Raw genomic sequence first — 18,813 nt, forward strand, 5'->3', positions numbered from 1 at the left:
CATGGGCATCTATAGGCTGAGCCTGGAGAAAACAGAGGGAGGCACAAATGCATTGCTATTTTTATCAGAAACCGCACAAAGCAGTTAGCGGGGGCATCCATTCACCGTCCTGCTGGGCTCTCCTGCCCAGCCTCCCCTGCACCCTCCAAATAAGAGACCCCTTTTATCAGGTGGTTCGCCTGCTCCGCTCTGCCAAAGGCTTGGACTTGCATACAAGGCCCCAAGTCTCCCAAATGTTCTTGTCGCTCTTCCTGAACACCAGTGCACTACTCCTGTCACCCTGACCCTCCCACGCCCCGCCGGTCGGACACCTCCTCTCACCTCCTGCTGGCGCCAACCCCACCCAGTCTCCCTGGCTTCACTCAGGTGTGGCCTCCTGATGAAACCGACAGCTTCCTCCTGTTCCCCCCAGCTCCGGTTCCTCAGGGCTGGGAACAATTACTGACATTTGACTCGTAGTGAATATATGCTATCTTGTGTTATACCTCATACAGCCACTGATTTTTCTCCTTGTCTCAACGCACGTTTACTAAAGGCAGAGGCAACGTTTTATGCTGCTTTATGTCTTCCACAATAGTTAAAGAGACGGCAAATTATTGTCCCTCTCTCCAGATCCCATATTGCTTTAAATCAGGCTGGCATCTGGACGGTGTGGGTGGAACCAAGTTCCGTTGGCACAGTACAAGGAAAGGGCATTCCAGCATGACTTTGAATCAGTAACCCTGTCTTTGCTTCTGAAAGTGCCTAACTGGCATCCAGGTAATGGTGCCAAGGTAGTAACTCCAACCCCTCCCAACTTCTCCAGGGTTTTAACACTGAACTTCCTTAGCCACTGTGATTGCAACTCAACAACTCAGGAGACCATTTTAGTTCACAGGTGCCACGCAGTGTAGGGTCGGACAGTGCTCTGCACTTCGTGTTTTAACAAAACCGACAAGGTCCTGATTACGTACAGCGCATAAGAATGCAGCTGGTTAAGCGCTGTATGGAAAGAAACTGGAATGGGATCACAGGGTAGCAACAGGAATAACTAAAGCGCTGAGAGAGAGCACTTAAAAAAAAAAAGTAGATGGAAGTGGGATTACGGTGAAGAAAAACAGGCCAGGGGAATAAAAGTGTTCAAGCGTCTGGTGGGTTATCTTAAGGAAATCAATAATCCGCTCCTTTCCATCTAGAGAGGAGACAATGAGGAAAAGTTTACATGTACCAAGAGATTTATCTGTTAGATAAACTTACAGACATAATCCTGGAGAGGATAAAAGTGAGGACAGTCTCCTGAGAGAGGCTGTGCCCATTCTGTGGTTAGGAAACGTTTATGATAGCATAAATGGCTTTTCTATCCAGGATGGCAACTGTGTGTTTACCCTTTCGGACATGCACAAGGGGATAATGTTACTTTTCTGACCTATATATGTAGGTCAAATCACAGGGATGATATTACGATGAGAAGAACACCTAATTCATCATTTTACCGCTTTCTAAAGTTCCATGTTGGAAGTGAGACACACACAAAAAGAGTTAGCTCTTATAGCATATACATCAGATATAATTTTACTTTTAAAAAATATCTAAAGGCAGAAAACCTGTGTCTGTGCATTCAACCTCCAATTTTCATCCACCTTACTCCATAAAGCTCCGTGCATTTCAGAAACGCGCATGGAACGACCCCGACTTGGTAAACCTCGCACAGCCCCCAAGACGGCAAAAAGGAAAGACAGGATGTTGTCCCCAAACCCCTTCCCAGAACCCCACCGTAAAGAATAATTTAAAAATATATATTGCAATTCATTGACATTAGAAGTTATAGCCTGAATTTTCTAATAGTTTTAGATAAACGCTTTAAAAATAATTGGAATGTTCATGGGCTCTCTGGATGGATTCGAATGTTACAGAGGCCAAGGGATTTTTAAAATCTGCCCAAAGGTAACATTTTCTACACCCCCCAGCTCATGGTTAATTAAGGCTCCCGCTGCTGCTGAGTGGCCGCGGTCTGCGCTAGAACATAGTTCCACGTGAGGACTTCCGCCGGTCCGGTGCTACCTTGGGGAAGAGTGTACATGATCTGATTTTTAAAAATTTCCATAGACACTCAATGTTCAAAGTCTTTTTAAATCGATGTGGCTATAAATAACATATAACGCTAGTTCCATTTTTGAGAGGGTATAAAGTTACCGTAATTAATGTTTAAAAAGCCATCTTTCAAATGACAGTGGGAACATCACGGTTCCAGTCGTGTTGGGTAGAAACTCGCTTGCCCAAGGGAAGGCCAGTGTCCGCTCTGGCGACACATAAGCCCTTGTCTTCACCATCCACTGCCTTCGGCAAGGCAGCCCTGATCCCTGGCCACAGCCCCGACCCCTGGCCACAGCCAGCGCGCTGCCCCTGTCCAGCCCTGGGAAGTTTAGTAAGCTCTCTGGAGCACCCGTGCTTTATCATATCTTGTCCCCTCCTGGGCAACACCCCCCGACCATGGAGCTCTAGGTGATCTCTGCAGCCTCTGGCCACTCACCTGCACCTGTCCTGCCACCAGTCACGGCCCACTAGGAAGCACGTCACTTGCCACCAGATCACAGTGTCTTCAGGGGTCAGAGCCGTGTCACCTATGCCCTTGACCCTCCACTGCCTAGTGCGGTCGAATGCATTGGTGATAGATGCTCTCTAAACACTTCTCATGGTAAAGGGGTAAAGGCCATTAAGGATGGATATTCTCAGGTTGATGTATGCAAAAATTAAGTTACTTTTAGTTTAAAAAAAAGAATGCAAATCTGCTTTTTGGAATCACGGAGTCCACTTAGTTGGCTTTTTTTACTAGATAGAATTAAGTAGTTGTTGTATTTTCTGTCCAAACGTCTCTTCCCAGAGGGGTAGGGGTTGGGGAAGCCTTTCGGGACCACCTGCCCCTCCCCCCACACAAGGACACCATGATTCCCCTGGGGCAAGCTCACGTTTCTGCTCACGCAGCTCCCTTCATTTTCCCTGTCTCACATAAATCACAGTAAATCACACTTGCGTAATTATTTGAATGTCTGATGAATATCCTGTCTTAGACCATTCAGGCTTCTGTAGCAAAACTGGGTGGCTTATCCACAACAGAAATGTATCCTACACAGTTCTGGAGGCTGGGAAGTCCAAGATCAAGGTGCCTGCAGATTCCGGGTCTGGTAAGGGCCCGCTGCTTGGTTCACATGTGGCCGTCTTCTCTCTAGGTCCTCACGTGGCACAAACAATAAGGGAGCTCTTTGGGCTCTTTCATTAGGGCACTGATCCCCTTTGTCAGGACTCCTCCCTCCTGACCTAATCGTCTCCCAAAGGCCTCACAACCGAACACCATCACACTGGGGACTGGGTTCCAACATGTGAATTTGGGAGGGGGACACAGTCATTCAGCCCGTGGCATATCGCTTTGAACCTGTGGGTACAGAAAAACTGTATGATAGAGGGTCCTATACCCTTTCTTCTTCCGTCCCATTCAGCATTCACAGGACATCGCTGCATACTGTGACTTCTCATCTCCATGTTAATACTAGTCAGGACTGTTTAGAGCGTATTTTTGTATCTACTCTTTAGCTGAATATTTCATACCTAAATTCTACATGTAATGAAGCTGTTCTACAGAAAAGCCCTATTCCTGGGAGTTTCATAGGCCACCCCACCACACACCAATTTGAGCTTTATATCCACCAGTTGAAGTGGTTCTCAAATCTGATGAGCCCAAAACTTAGAGACTTTCATAAAAATGCTAGCTCCAATGATTCAGATGCTACTCAGTGAGACTGGGGCGAGGCCAGGAATTGGTCCGGCGACCAGCATCCGGGTTATGCTGGGGTAGCTGCTTCTCAGACCCCACTTCAAAAACTGTGCTCCAAGGTGTTTATAACCCTCTCCAGGTAGCTCGCAAACCACACCCACGGGATCTCCGGATAAATCATGTCTACTGAGGTTCTCCTCACTTCTCACTAAAGGTTCTGGTACTCATAAAGAGAATAAAAAGACACAGAAAGTTCTAGAAGCTTCCAGGTATAGCAGAAAGGGTGTCACTGGTTCTCTGGTACATTGTAAATACTCTCTCCTGGAGAGCAAGGGGGACCCACCCCCCAGCCCCACACTGGCCTGTCAGGGCAGATGAGGGGACACTGAGGGGCGTCTGGAAGGAAAGGCTGAGGGACAGTCGTGTGTACCAGAGACGGACACAGGAAGGCACCTCACAAATGCCGCTCCCATCACGAAGAATGGCTCCTCGAGTAGCCATGGCTTCAACGTGGACAAAGGTGTTAGACTGTTGACCTCACCTGTGTCTTGGTTGATCTTAGCAACCAAGGATGGGTTCCAAAAGGAATCCTACTTCTGCCCTCTGGCTCTCACGGGGTGGGCATCGCCTCCCTAGACACCATCAAAACCCCTTCTCGGATTAAAGGAAAGGGGAAAACATGACGAAGGCAGAGTCGATTCTTACAGGACACTTCTCAAACCACAGCCAAAGCGTCACGAGTCCAACCACATTAGCAGCAAACAAACCTCACCCAGCGCAGTCTCCTTTCCAGCGGATGTCGCAGTTAGGACAGGTTCCAGACGCGTCCCAAGACCACACTGAAAACAGCCTGGTCACTTCTGATCCCCAGGCAAGCACACGGTCAGGACACGTGTCGCCCAAACTCCCAATTCCACGTATGTTCCACCTTCACTATTTTCTTCCCTACAGCCTTAATATATCTATTCTATTCCCTTAATATTTTTTATTGTTGTTCAGTTACAGTTGTCCCCATTTCCCCCTCCTGTTCCCTCCCTTCCCCTTCTTTCCCTCGTCATCCCCCTCCCCTCTCCCCTCTGGTCACTGTCTCTTAATGTTTTTTTTAAAGCTCATTTTTATGAAGTACAATGATTTAAAAAGGCAAATGTATACCACCACCATAAATCAAAACTTCATTGCCACTTCCCCTGTAGAGAGTCAGCAGAAATAAATACGGAATAGTGTTTTAAGTGTGAGCTTTGGTGCCATTGCCTGACCAAGGCCCTGGGTGAGAAAGCTGTTCTTTCTTCGTTATCAAGACCTTCTGTTTCACAAAATCAGAGAAATTAAAAAGATAGAGGACTGGATAAAGGAGATGTGGTACATATAAGCAATGGGATAGTACTCAGCCGTAGAAAAGATCAAATACTGCCATGTTCAATATTTCCATTTCTCAACAGACCTTGGGAACATTATGCTAAGTAAAATAAGTCAGCCAAAAAAAGCTAAAAACCATATGATTTCACTTATCTGTGGGATATAAAACTGAAACTCAGTGACATAGACAGACAACGGTATGGTGGTCATGGGGGCAGTGGGTGGGAAAGGGTGGAGGGGCCCAATGTACGTTGACAGGAGATGATCTGACGTTGGGTGGGGGGCACGCAGTGCAACATACAGATCACGTGTCATAGAAATGTACACTTGAAACCTATAGATCTCATTAACCAATGTCAGTCCAATAAATTTCATTTAAAAAGAAAAAAAATGACATATTTTTTTTCATTGTGTGAGAGATGCTTTGTTCAGGAAACACAAAAACCAATTTCTTCTTCTCAAACTAAAAAATATACCCGAGGGATCACCCTGTAAGGTATATAAATATTTAATCCCTGTGTTGTACACGTGAAACATGTAATACTGTATGCCAACTGTAATTTGAAAATAAATTTAAAAAATTTTTAATGTAAAAACAATAATTTTAAAAAACTAATTTCCTCTGTCCCACACTTAAAAAAACATCAGGGTGATCACTTTGCAAGTTATATAAATGTCTAATCACTATGCATATATCTGAAAGTAACATATGTCAACTCATTGAAAAATAAATTTAAAACATTTAAAAAATATTTTAAAAAAGACGTTGATTGAAATCAAGCCTTAGTGATCTGGATTTAATATTTTGGCATAATCTTAATAATCTTAATAATATTAAGATTATCTAAAAATCTATAATCAGTACATCACTCGATGATAAACATGTCATTCATTCATTCATTCATTCATTCAACAAATACTATTGAATGCCTACTATAAGCTCAGCTTTTTCCCAGGCCTGCCACAAACCTGCCCCATCAATGCCTGCATTCCAGTGCAGAGAGACGGGCGATAAACCAACCAACCACACTGTACTTGAACTGTATACAAACACATATACATAGGCACACAGATGTACATATACACAGCTGTACACAGCAGATGGTGTCAAGGACGACCTCTCTGATGAGTGACACTTGAGCAGAGGCCCAGAGGAAGTGGGGGAGAACATCAGGCACATGTCCAGGAAAAAACCTTGCCAGACGAAAGGAACAGTGAGTACAAAGTCCCTGAGGATGTTTGGTGCTCAGTTTGTTTAAGATCGATTAAGCAGGCCAGTGCAGCTCAGCAGAGCCGGCGGGGAGAAAACCACAGGAGAGGAGGTGGGAGAGTACTAGGAGGGAGGAGCCTTGAAGGTCAAAGTGAGGTCTTTGGATTTCACTCTGAAAGCCTAGAACATTCTTTGGAAAGGTGACAGGACACGGCTACTGCACTGAGGACAAACTGCAGGGGGAAGCAGAGGCAGGCACAGAGGGACTTAACGAAACTATGAAACCAGGCAGGTCAGGATGGTGGCTCGAGGGGCAGGGCGATTTTCTCGGGGTCCGTGATAAGTGCACCTCTTATGAAGCGGACAAGATGCTGTACATACTATGAGGCTAACAAGATTTGCTGGTGGATTACTTGTGGCATGGGAGAGAAAAGGAGGGGTTAAGAACGACTTTGAGATTTTTTTAGCCCGAGCAACTGGAAAAACAGTCTTGATAACTGCTCAGATTAGAAGACGCAGAAGTAGTCGTTTAGGGGTGGGGATGGTGCTGCTAGTAAGCAGGGGTTTGGTTTGAAATGCTGGCTGGAGAGGCAGGGAAGGCCCTGGAACACACCAGCCTGGATGTCAGGGGAGAGGGCGAGATCTGGCAACTGTCAGGGACAGGTGGCACCTCGCCACGAGACTGGATGAGGTCACCAGGAAGTGGACGTAGAGACAGGGGACGTCTGAGTGTGGGGCACTTGGAGGGTCCAGGGGCAGACAATGAAAGATAGCTCCAGCAATACGAGTGGTTAAATGCTCGCTTTAAAGGTGCTTGCAAAAAACTCAGCTGTCCTCCCTCCTCTATAGCATCAACTCTTCCATAACCTTTGTTGTACAAATCATTTTTTGCAGAAAATGTGTTCTTTGTTGATCAAGTTAGGAGAACTTCCACATTTGCTTTCTTAAGAAATAAGCTTTCATGGACCTGAACTCAGAGCAGTTGAGTGCTATAAAGAACCAACTAACAAGTTAGCCAGCCCTAGCTTTATGGATGCTGGCCAAAGACACAAAGCCCCTGGGTCAGAAGTGGAAGAGTTTATCAATCACAGCACAGCAGGCGGCATGAGCTTCATACTTCTGATTGGTTGCCCATGTCCCCCAAACACCCTCAGAGGGAAGACAATCAGGTGTGGCTAGAGGCTCCCCTTGCAGTGGGTTTCTGTCACAGCCCAGCTACCCCACGCTCGGGAAACCCCCATCATTCATAATGGGCTGCAAGCAGACCCGTCCCACCTTTGCTCCAGAGAGAGATTTTTTTTAGATTTATTTATTTATTTATTTATTTATTTATTTATTTTTAGAGAGGGAAGGGAGGGAGATAGAGAGAAACATCAATGTGCGGTTGCTGGGGGCCATGGCCTGCAACTCAGGTATGTGCCCTGACTGGGAATTGAACCTGTGACACTTTGGTTCGCAGCCACACTCAATCCACTGAGCTAGGCCAGCCAGGGCTGAGAGATAATTTCTTTATAATACTAGACAGAAAACACGTCAGCCCTCCGCATTAGTGAGAAATATCATCACAACAAACAGCCTTACTCTGCCTTATTCTGAAAAGATAATTCAGAACAAAAAAGTTACTGGTGCCTCTGTTCACAAGAGATACATGGACAATTATCTCCCAACAAGAGCAGAAATTGTTCAGCGGTGCATGTTGGAGAATTTATGAGCCCTTATCCTGTTCCAGTTAGGAATTCAAAACCTTAACTATTTTAAAAAATCAAAATTATATTTACTTGACTAGACAACACTTTAACCTGGTACAAAAGTCAAAACATAAAGTACTCAGGATTACAAAAGACGGTATAAAGTGGTTTCTCATTTGTTGTGAGAAAGGAGCACACTTCCACCACACCGATTTCTTCTTGCATCCTCATTAATTCTGCCCTTTTAACCAACTTTCAAGTGACTAAGATTCCCTAAATGGGTATTAAAAGCTCAGCTCTTAGGGGATATAAAGAACTACTTTTGTATTATTGGAGTTTTATTAGTCTTCTACTTAAGCCCCCACCCACATCTGGTTGGCCCGTGCAAGCCCAGATGACAGTGCTAAGGGCCGAAACCAGCGTGAAAATACTAAGTGGTGGTAACATTTGAACCAAGAGCTGCCTGGGAAGAGGCCTCCGCACGGTTCTCTTATCTGTTGTATCTGCCAGACAGGCGTGTAGCTCAGCGTGTAGCTCCGTAATCAATGATACATAGCTTTACTCACAGTCTTTCTTCTCAGAAGATCGTGTTGCCGTCTAGTTACAATTTGAGGACACATGTCATAGTAAGCTCCTGATAAATCTTGTTGACAAGCTATGCCCATCAAGCCTTGAAACGTGACTAGTGCAAATTAAGATGTGCTGTTAAGCTAGTATGAAAAAGTGATTAAGAGTATCAAATATCCCAATAATTCTTATACTGATTGCATGTTGAAAAAATATTTTGGGTATATGGGGATAATTATGATGTATTCTGAAAATGGATCTTTTTACATTTTTAATATAGCTATTAGAAAATTTATAATGTGGTTCACATTGTATTTCTATTAGACAACAGGACTCTAGAATCTTGGGAAAAAGGCATAAACTTGCTAGAATATAAGGCAGGAGGAACTTAAGCCACTTTCTCTGGATATGAAAGAAAAGGGAGACCCCAGAACGTTGGAGACAAGACAGCAGACGTTGACAGATTCAGTATGAGAAAACCAAAATTTATAAGAATAGATGGCGTTTATTTTAGTAAAGTTGTATTAAATTAAAAACAATTCCTACAGATAGCAAGTGCTCTCAAAATACGATGCAATTTATACAAAAATTCAACTTTTCAGATACACACTGACATGAAACAAAGGATATAGCACAACTCTCCAACATAAATAACTTACATTCGATCCTTACATTTAAGCTAGAAGAATAAAAAGCAAGGAAGCACCTACCCCACGAGGTAAACAAACACCTTGACGTACCGAACAGGGACTACCCAGACTCGGGACTAATGCTTCGTGCTTCCAACGACAAGTACAAGATGCACGGAGGGCTGCAATCGTTCCCGGATTTTATTTACTTCCTACCAAATTTACCCCTGGAGACATGTCTCAAGAAATTTATGAGCAAAAACTAAAACAAAATACAATGCTCAACTCCAAGGTAGATAAACTGGTTGTAACCAGAAAACATTTGTCCCCTGACATGCTCCCCAAGGGGCTGCGATTCGGGGCCTCCGGGCTCTCCCTTACACATAGGGCGGTGATGTGTATACGGAGCCGGCAAACCTCAGACCGGGTCGACGGAAATATCACACAGTCTAGTCTTTTTATTTTACAGAGGAGGACAGGGAGCCACCAGGGGACAGGGAACGCGCCTGAGGTCACAGAGCTGCTTCGTGGTGGTGGTGGGACCCAAGCCACACAGCGTTGCAGCAGGGTCTGCACGCTGGGTGTGGCTCTGGTATTGCCTAATGACCGACGTGGGTGGTCTGAGAACTGGGGATTTTTTGTCCTTACTCGGGGGTTTTGGGAGGATTAAAGACCCTCTAGGATGCACGTGACAGCCTTTGGTAATCTTCGTCATGCTCAGTGGGAGTCAGGCTCCCCCGCCTTTCCCCCTTGCACCTTCTCACCCGAACTATAGCACACTTCCTCCTGAAAAAAGCTGATGCTCAATGAAAGAGACAGCTGTGGACGGCAGAAAAGCCCCGCCCCTCCTTTCTTCACGTATTTGAGAGTCTCTAGGCTGCCTGGAGCCTACACGACAGCTCCCCACCGTGGATGGATGGATGGCTGAAGATGGCAATGGGGAGCCTTTGTGCCCCCAGAGACTTAAAATGAATCCTGGTTTCCAGGGATCGGGGTGGGTACCACGTGCAGAGCACAGAGTGACACCGCAGAGCAGGCTGATGGTCTTGTCCCTGCTCTACCTCTCCTCCTACATCCTTCAGCCCTAACCTAAGCCACTCGGACATGCCCTCAGCTCACGGCCTATTTCTCAAATAAGCACAAAGAACTACGCTCCCTTCTTCCCCACTCAGCCTGGCCGTGGCTCCGTGCATGACAGGTCAGCATATTTGATATCAAGATTCCGACAGCCATAAGCCCCACAAGGGAGGCTTGTTAATGGAAATCAACCTCCAACTGCTAGCTTCCTGGATGGGAGGAACTTTGCTGCTTGGAGGCCTTCCAAGTGTTCTCGCTTGATTCTTCTCAACACACACACACACACACACACACACACCCCATGCTCCACAGGGCACCCCAAGCTTTCCAGCCCCTCCTATAGATAATAGCTGCTGGGACAAATTTGCATTGTGGTAGGAGCCCCTCATTTCATAGGAAAAGATATAAAAAGTACAAAACGCAGAACTGCATTTTCACTGTGCCTCTACAATTGTCCCCTGTCCCAGGACCAGGAACTTCAGTAAACACCCAAAGGCCTGTTATCCCTGGTGTTGGGGTGACTTGGTTTCCCCCTTGAGTCTAATCCAATCCCTACCTAGGGAAGGTAAGTGATTCCTGGGCTTCTGAGCATGTGCGGTTACCATCCGGTGACTTGGTGTAGAGTTGGGGGGCGGGGCAGGACCCCAGGCAGGCCCTGCTAGTGCCATGCCACTAAGCCAGGAAGGAGGCACCATACCTTTGCAGGTGAAACATTTGATGTGGAAATGTTTGGTCTGGACCCGCAGCACTTCGCCCTTGCACGGTTCCCCGCACTTGTGGCAGTGAATGACAGGCTTCTCGGCCGGGTGGTGGGGGTCCTGAGGGTGCGCCACTGGAAGGAAAAGGAAAGACCTACGTGAGCAGGAGGAAGTCGTATGAAAGAGGTCGTCGTGCACGTGCATAAATATCCGCATAATTTTGGTATCAAATGAGCCACATATGAATGCCTGAGTATGCACTGAGCCCCTGCCCCCGTGCCGGAACCACGAGGATGCACACCTTAAGTAAGAGCTGTGGCTTTAACAGTCCCATAGGGAAAACACGGGGCTGCTTCCCACCGCACCCAGCAGGTCTGACTTCCTCCCAGACTTCTCTAGGTTGATGTAACCAGGTCATTCGATACATGATCTTGTTCGGTTCAATGTTTTATAATAGGTCTTTAAATTCACACACTGTAAATTCCTTGAGGACAGGGGACCATTGCTTACATTCATGTTTTTTCTACCCATTTGTACTTTTCCATCCTTCACCCAGCTCCTCAGAACACAGCAGAACGTTCACGCGCCAGAGGACTCAGTAAATGTTTATTTACTTGGTACATGCTGGCTAGCTTCTCATCTACTGTACCTGAGACAGTCCCGACATTACTTTAGCAACTTGTTTAACCTTCTACAGGCCTGTTATGAGACTCCTACTATGTGCACAGTTCCTGATACACACATTGCAGGCAGTAGTTAAAAAAAATCAGTAACCAAAAAAAAATAAAAATAAAATAAAAAAAAAACAAACAAAAAAACTTGGCTAGTGTAGCTCAGTGGATTGAGTGCGGGCTGGGAACCAAAGTGTCCCAGGTTCGATTCCCAGCCAGGGTACATTCCTGGGTTGCAGGTCATAACCCCCAGCAACCGCACACTGATGTTTCTCTCTCTCTCTCTCTCTCTCTCTCTCTCTCTGTCTCTCCCTCTCTCCCTTCCCTCTCTAAAAATAAATAAATAAAATATTTTTTTAAAAAAAACAGTAACCATGTGGCCTTCTCTGAACCTCAGTTTCCTCTCCTGCAAAACAAAGGGGGCTGGGCCAGGTGGTTTCGAAGGTCTTTGCAGGCCCTGAAATCATGGATGGGGCTACAGAGACTAGCCTCTCAGTTCCCAGAGTGGCTGGCAGAGAGCACTGCTGGTGCCCTGTGGGGAGGGGCGGGGGGCCCATACAATGTACAGCCTCCTCTCTACAAACCGCAGAGAGCCATCAGCGAGAGAACACCTGTGGCCTTCATTTAGCCACGGGTCCTCATTCACCCTGCCGTTTCTCCAGCCAGAGAAGGCAGAGGCCCCTTTTGCTACTAAGTTCCTTTTCTGATCTGAACCATGTGCTATACAAAATGGTTTACATAAGTAGCTACTTGAGTGTGATGTGGGACAAGAACAATGAACCTAAAATGAATCAACCTCCACAAAGAACAAAGATGATTTTTTTTTCTCACACAGTAAAACCGGATTGGACGAGGGGGAGATGTGGGCAGATATTCCTGAAACTGAACTTAGAAAAGCACCTATAGCCAGGAGCTCGTGTCCACTGCAAGCATAATAGCTCCTTGTTCCCCTCAGGCCACGGTCATGTTCTCATTCCACCTGGAAAGAGCTTGAACAAGACAGTCCAAATAGTCCATTATCAGCTAAATTCTCAGAAACAAGGTTCTTCTTGTGAGATTGAGAGGAGGAACAGGTGTTGTTTCGGGTTGAACACCTGATCTGAATTCTCTGCGCTGGACCCCGGGAGTGTCCGGCAAAAGTACTGACATTGCCTTACACCTGCATTTCCTTATCTACCCGCCGGGGCCTCTCTTGGGAGCCCGTGTCTGCAACAGAAGCCAGGGTGATCCGAAGGAGTTAAGGAGAAGCATCCTTTCGAGATCTCTACACAAACACTGATTTTAATGTCACCTAGACATTAAAAAAAGTTTCTGCTAACAACGTGTACTTCAAGTGCTAGTGGAGAATATGTGAGTGTCTCTTTTAAGTTAATTCCTGCTTCTGCACAATTCACAATGGCCAAGAGCTGGAAGCAACCTAAGTGCCCATCAGTAAACAAGTAGATCAAAAAACTATGGTACATTTACACAATGGAATACTACACAGCAGAGAGAAAGAAGGAGCTCCTACCCTTTGTGACAGCATGGATGGAGCTGGAGAGCATTATGCTAAGTGAGATAAGCCAGGTGGTAAGGGGCAAATACCACATGAGCTCACCTTTAACTGGAACATAATCAACAAAAGAAAAAGGCAAGCAACATATAATCGGAGACACTGAAATTAAGAACAATCTAACAATAGCCAGAGGGGAGCAGGAGGGAACGATGGGGGAAAGGGTTTTCAGGAACAACTATAAAGGACACATGGACAAAACCAAGGGGGAGGGGGGAAGCAAGGGAGGGAGGTGGGTTTGTCTGGGGTGGAGGGGGAGTGGTGGGGGAAAAATGTGGACAACTCTAATTGAACAACAATAAAATAATTATAAATAAATAAATATCCCTGGCTGGTGTAGCTCAGTGGAGTGAGTGTGGGCCTATGAACCAAAGGGTCACTGTTAGATTCCCAGTCAGGGCAGGTGCCTGGGTTGCAGGCCAGTTCCCAGCAGGGGGCGCATGAGAGGCAACCATACATTGATGTTTCTCTCCCTCTCTACTTCCCTTCCCCTTTAAAGATAAATAAATAAAATCTATTAAAAATAAATTAATTAATAAACAAATAAAGATCAAAAGCAAAAAAGCCCCACATATTTACATTGTAGTCATCACCACAATAAATTTTTCTATTTTTAAAAAAAGTGAATTCCTGCTTCCTATAAGAATGGAGGAAACTACTATTTACTGAGCATCTACTAAATACCAGGCACAGTGTCAGGTGCTTACACAGAAGTCATTTCATGACGTCCTGTCTCTCCTCATCTCTCTCCCTCCCTCTCCTCTCCCACCTCCCCTCTGCCTGTGAAGCGGGTAATATTGTTCCCATTTGACAGATGAGAAAATAGAGCCTCAGAGAAGGTGGACAGCCTGCCCAAGTAACAGTAAGCTCAAAGATCTACAGCCAGGTCTTTCTGACTCCCAAGTTCGTGCTCCTGCCATCCTATGTGACTAAATCAGAAAATTGTTGTAAGTCGGGTGATGACTGTTATAAGTCAGGCAGTAATTTATTTAGCGGAGGTCAAGCTCAAGGGCAGTTCTAAAAGCGGCAGCTAGGGCTCGGCTTACAAAGGGAGCAGACACAGTGTGTGCAACAGTCACGCAGCTGGGCATGGCACCCACGTGTAATCCTCCAGGTGGCTCTGCCTATCCCAGCAAACAGAGCCCGTGTGCTGGCCACACAGGAAAATGCAGGCACCTCAGCCCCACCAAACGGAGTCGGGGATATACCGTGTCAGTGAGTTCCTCGGATGATTCTTGGGCATGCTAGACTTTAGGAACGATTTTCCTTTAGAATTCAGACAATATGGCTGAGAGCAAGTTGCAGACAAGAGTGGGGGTGAGAGAGGAATCCACGAGACCAGCCTCTCTGGAAACAATGCTGCACGCAACGGGACTCCGGATGACCAGGGAGAATGCATTTTCGGGTAAGCAACAGCACTGCCATTTCTCTCAACACTCGAATTTTTTATAGCTAAGCAAGTGGCCCATGCTGAGTAATGATGAGGGAAGGAAAATATCGTTTCACTTCTTGGCTCTTCCCCTTGTCTGAACGAAGGTGCCAGGGCCACTGCTGGCACCTGCTGCAAAGGTCAGAACTGGGCTCGGCCTCTGCGTTTTGCAAGCATTTCCCTCTGGAGACACATTTGACACTGTGAAGTCCTCCAGGCCCAGAGACGAACTGTCGCTCTCACCCCGAGACGAGCAGAGACTCTGCTGCATTCGCCTGCCTCTCCATCGTCCCGTCAGCCCAGGCAGACACACGTGAGAACACCCTGCCTGGGCAGAAACGGGCTGTTCTTACCCGAGAATGACGGAGCCCAAAGGCTGACAGAGACTCAGTGTTTATTTCATCCCAATCAGATTGGTGTGGACAAAAGACTCTCTCTCTTTTTCAAAGATTAATGAAGAGGTTCAATTTACATAACAGCGTTTGGCAGTTTGGTTTCTACCAAAAGTATGTTCCTTGGCTCAATTGTACATTTTTGAAATATGCCGAGTCAGTTGCAGAATAGTGGCGGCATTAATTCCACGCTCCTCTTATTTGCCAGCTGGCTCTACCGCTCATTTTTACTTAATCGCTCCATCTTTCAGAGCCCGGGTGGTCCCTGCTTATTCTACTGAGAAGGAAAATGAGGAGCAAAGAACTTATCTTCCTTACCCAAAGTTACCAGTGAGCAGTTGGCCGGGCATGCGGGCCTCCCGGAGCTGGGGCAGACACGGTTAACACCCTCCACGGCTCCTCCGTGCATCGCTAACACAACAGTAGTAACAACGAAAAACCAGAAGCGTGGCTGCACACTTCCTGAATAACGAGGAAATAACGTGTGGAGAGCCAGCGGTGTATTTGTCTGAAAAGGTAAAGTAATTCCTCCAGTGCATCATGCCCAGTTTGCAGGGACTCCGCCCACTCAGGGAAAACAGCCTCTGACAAGGCTGGGAAGTTTCACACGGTCTTTCACAGTCAAGTGAAATGATCACATCCCCCCGACCTCCGGTGCCCGACAGGAACCAAAGTTTCATTTTGGATGCATTTACTTTTGAAATGCCTATTCGATGTCCCCGGTGATGAGAATGGGGGAGTCAGACCATTAAGGAAATCCCAGAAACCTTCGGTGCCCCCAAGAGGAAGGTCACAGAGATTCAGGAGAGCCCTTCTTCCTAGTCCCGAACCAGCGTCATCTTGCCCAAGCTGCTTCCATTGCAGTGACAACCCCTGGGGCTAGACCAGCAGAAACAGAACATCTGAGAAAGCATGCTTGAAATGCGTCTTCTTAGCAGGTGACTGTCACAAGCCCATGACTACTCCGTGTGAATTACGACTTGCCCCGGGTTCCCTGAAATACTCAGAATCTCCCAGGTATCAGATGCCTCTTCCCAAGTGCCCTTCTCTCTCAATAGCATCATCGCTGCTTCACTCAGCCTTTGAAACCACGCCCGAGCCGTGCGCGTGACACATCTGCATCATCTCGTTTTACTCTCACGAGAGCTCCACGGGGTGGGAACAACAGGACCACCGACCTCCTTTTACCAAAGGGCAACTGCGACTCAGAGGAACAGAGTGATTCAGCCCAGGTGACACAGCCCGGAAGTGCAGAATTGACAGTAAACTAACGCGGTGCTCGCCACACCCAAACAATCCCCTAATCGGTGACGCCTGGAACCTAGCTGTCACCCTGGATTTTGTCCTCTTCATCATCTCCCACTAAACTCTAGACTCTTCACACCCCTTAGTCACCCCTCCTCTCACCACAGGAGTCTAGCCCTCCACTCCTTTTCCTCGGGCTGCTGCGATTCCTACTCCCTGGCTCCTTCGTCTCCCCACCCGTCCAGTGCGGGCTGCACCCGGTGACTCCTCTCCAAAGAGCACGGTATAGAAACAGGGGAAAGGTAACTTTGTGCTGGACAGATCTGACCAACACTACCTCAGCCAGGTGGTCAAGGTCAGCTTCAACAGTGATGGTCAGTCACACTGACAGCATATACCTTTGATAGCATATAATGAACGTTGGCTCTTTGCCTCTGCAATCTTTCTTCCATAGAAATCCAGAACTCTAGTCTGATCATGAGAAAATTCCCAAAGTGAGGAACATTCTACAAAAACTGGACCAGTACTCTTCACAATTGCCAAGGTCATCCAAAACAAGGAGGAAAGTCCTCTTGTCGCAGTCAAGAGGAGCCTAAGATGACGTGATGACTAAATGTAATGTGGTGTCCTGGAAGGGATCCCAGAACGAAAGAGGGACATCCGATAAAACTAAGGAAATATGAATAAAGTATGGACTTGATAATACAGGGTGGGGCACAAATAACGCCCCTTTTTTATTACAAAATAAAAATAAGCGTGTAATTCCGTAACATAACAATATCACACTCAAGCATACCATGTGACACTTTAGGCAAAATGTGCAAATTAAAACTATAAATTATTACACCCACATTATTACCCTACCAACCACGCTCACGCAGGCCTTCCTTCGGCCAGACCCTGTGTATCAATATTGGGTCATAAATTATAAAAAAAAGTATTATGTTCCTGTAAGCTGTTACTAGTATGGGATTCTGGTTATTAGGTATAATACATAAAAAACCGCACTATCTTTTCAAATGTATTCTATAAATCTAAAACTATTCTAGAAATCAACTTTGTTAAAATAAAAACAGTAACGAGAATTTTCTGGTAACTCTCCCGACCCCAGCGCGTCAAATCTGATGTTCTCTGCCTCGCCTCGGGGACTTCAGTAACACAGCCCCTGCTGGCTGTGCGGACACCTAAGAGCCGCGCTTGCTGAGTGCTCACCACTGTGCTAAGTGGTGTTACAGGCAGGCTGCCCCGCCCCAAGGAAAGCTCACTCACGCACTCTACTATTTACTTGTGTCATGTTCATATGCAAATCCCTCTGTGGCTGGGCCTTCCAACCACTCCCAGTCTGTGGTCCTCATTTCCCCAGGTTCCTCACCCGCGGTGCAGGCCTCGCTCGGAACGGCCTCTCCTCTCCTCATCTGTCCAAATCAAACCTGACTCCCAGGGCCCGACCTGGTTCTGCTCCGAAGCGTTCACTGTGGCGTCTATTGATCCAGTGTCTCATTTTCCCGTAAATCCTTCAGCACTAAATACCTGCACTGTCACCCAGCACTTCATTTTCTCTTGTTTTGTGTTCACTCTGCTTTTGTTTCTCAATGCATCAGTCCTGGCCTTACAAAACTGCGAGCTCAGTGGTCAATTCCTCCAAATTCCTGGGGCACTTCTCATTTCACAGATCAAATACATTACAGTGTCACTCTGTACTTCTCAGTTCGATGTGTGGGTCAGGGAAAAGACGGTTACCACCCAAAACCGCTACCGGGGCATCTCCCACGTGAAGCTGAACTGAAGATATCTCGATGAATAGCTCCATTGTATTATTATAACAGGTAGAACTTGTTGGACATTTATTATGTTCCAGGCACTGTGCTCACTAATTCACACCTGCAATCACAGATAATCCTCACCAATGCCTTATGGGGGTGCTGTCTTATTATTCCTGCACCACAGGGGAGGCCCCCAAGACCAAGCTGGACAGCTTGTTTAAGATCACACAGTTAAGAAGTCCTCTGACCCCAGAGGCTGTGCTCTGGAGCCCCGTGTAGGGGATTTCCACAGGAAGGCCGTGTCCAGCCCAGAAGGAAATCAAGCTAGTGTAAGGCACTGCCTGAATTCTGGTGACCCCAGCTCAGAAGTGGTGAGCGCTCAGCTGCGTCACAATCCCAAAGGTAATACCTGCCAGTAAATAAGCAGATGGGAAATAACACTTCAGATCTCAAAAGAAATTGTTCCAGGCTGCGGCAGTTTATGGGAAGAGCGATACAGCAAGGAAATGCAGCCCTCTGTGAACAGGGCCCCCCCCCAAGCAGAGGCCTGGTGTGGATGTGCAGTCCCAGAGCGGTACTCCTCTGGTGGGGCTGGTTTCCGCGTGTTCTCCTGGGAGTCTGCGCTTCAGGGCGACTGCTTCATTACCTGGAATGTCTTCTGTGCTTCTGCCCCACTGGTTCCCACTTAATTGTGCACACATCCCGGAGCGGTGTGCGCCCTGCTCCCACTGCTTCTCTCCACCTCCTACCTCCTCTCTTTGTGCTAGAATGGCACTAGTTAGGGGCCT

At 46.7% G+C, this 18,813-nt stretch overlaps 1 protein-coding gene across 24 annotated transcripts in view; it reads right to left on the reverse strand.

Moving 5' to 3' along the window:
* Positions 1 to 18,813, reverse strand: part of ABLIM1 (actin binding LIM protein 1) — a 266,602-nt gene that overhangs the window by 120,944 nt on the left and 126,845 nt on the right. For all 24 annotated transcript variants that reach the window (XM_036027350.1, XM_036027344.1, XM_036027339.1 and 21 more), the window contains exon 2: positions 10,973 to 11,107. In XM_036027350.1, the coding sequence (XP_035883243.1) occupies positions 10,973 to 11,107 (135 nt within the window). The remainder of the gene's footprint in view (positions 1 to 10,972; positions 11,108 to 18,813) is intronic.

This window comes from Phyllostomus discolor, chromosome 5 (assembly GCF_004126475.2).
Source record: "Phyllostomus discolor isolate MPI-MPIP mPhyDis1 chromosome 5, mPhyDis1.pri.v3, whole genome shotgun sequence".
NCBI classification, from domain to species: Eukaryota; Metazoa; Chordata; class Mammalia; order Chiroptera; family Phyllostomidae; genus Phyllostomus; species Phyllostomus discolor.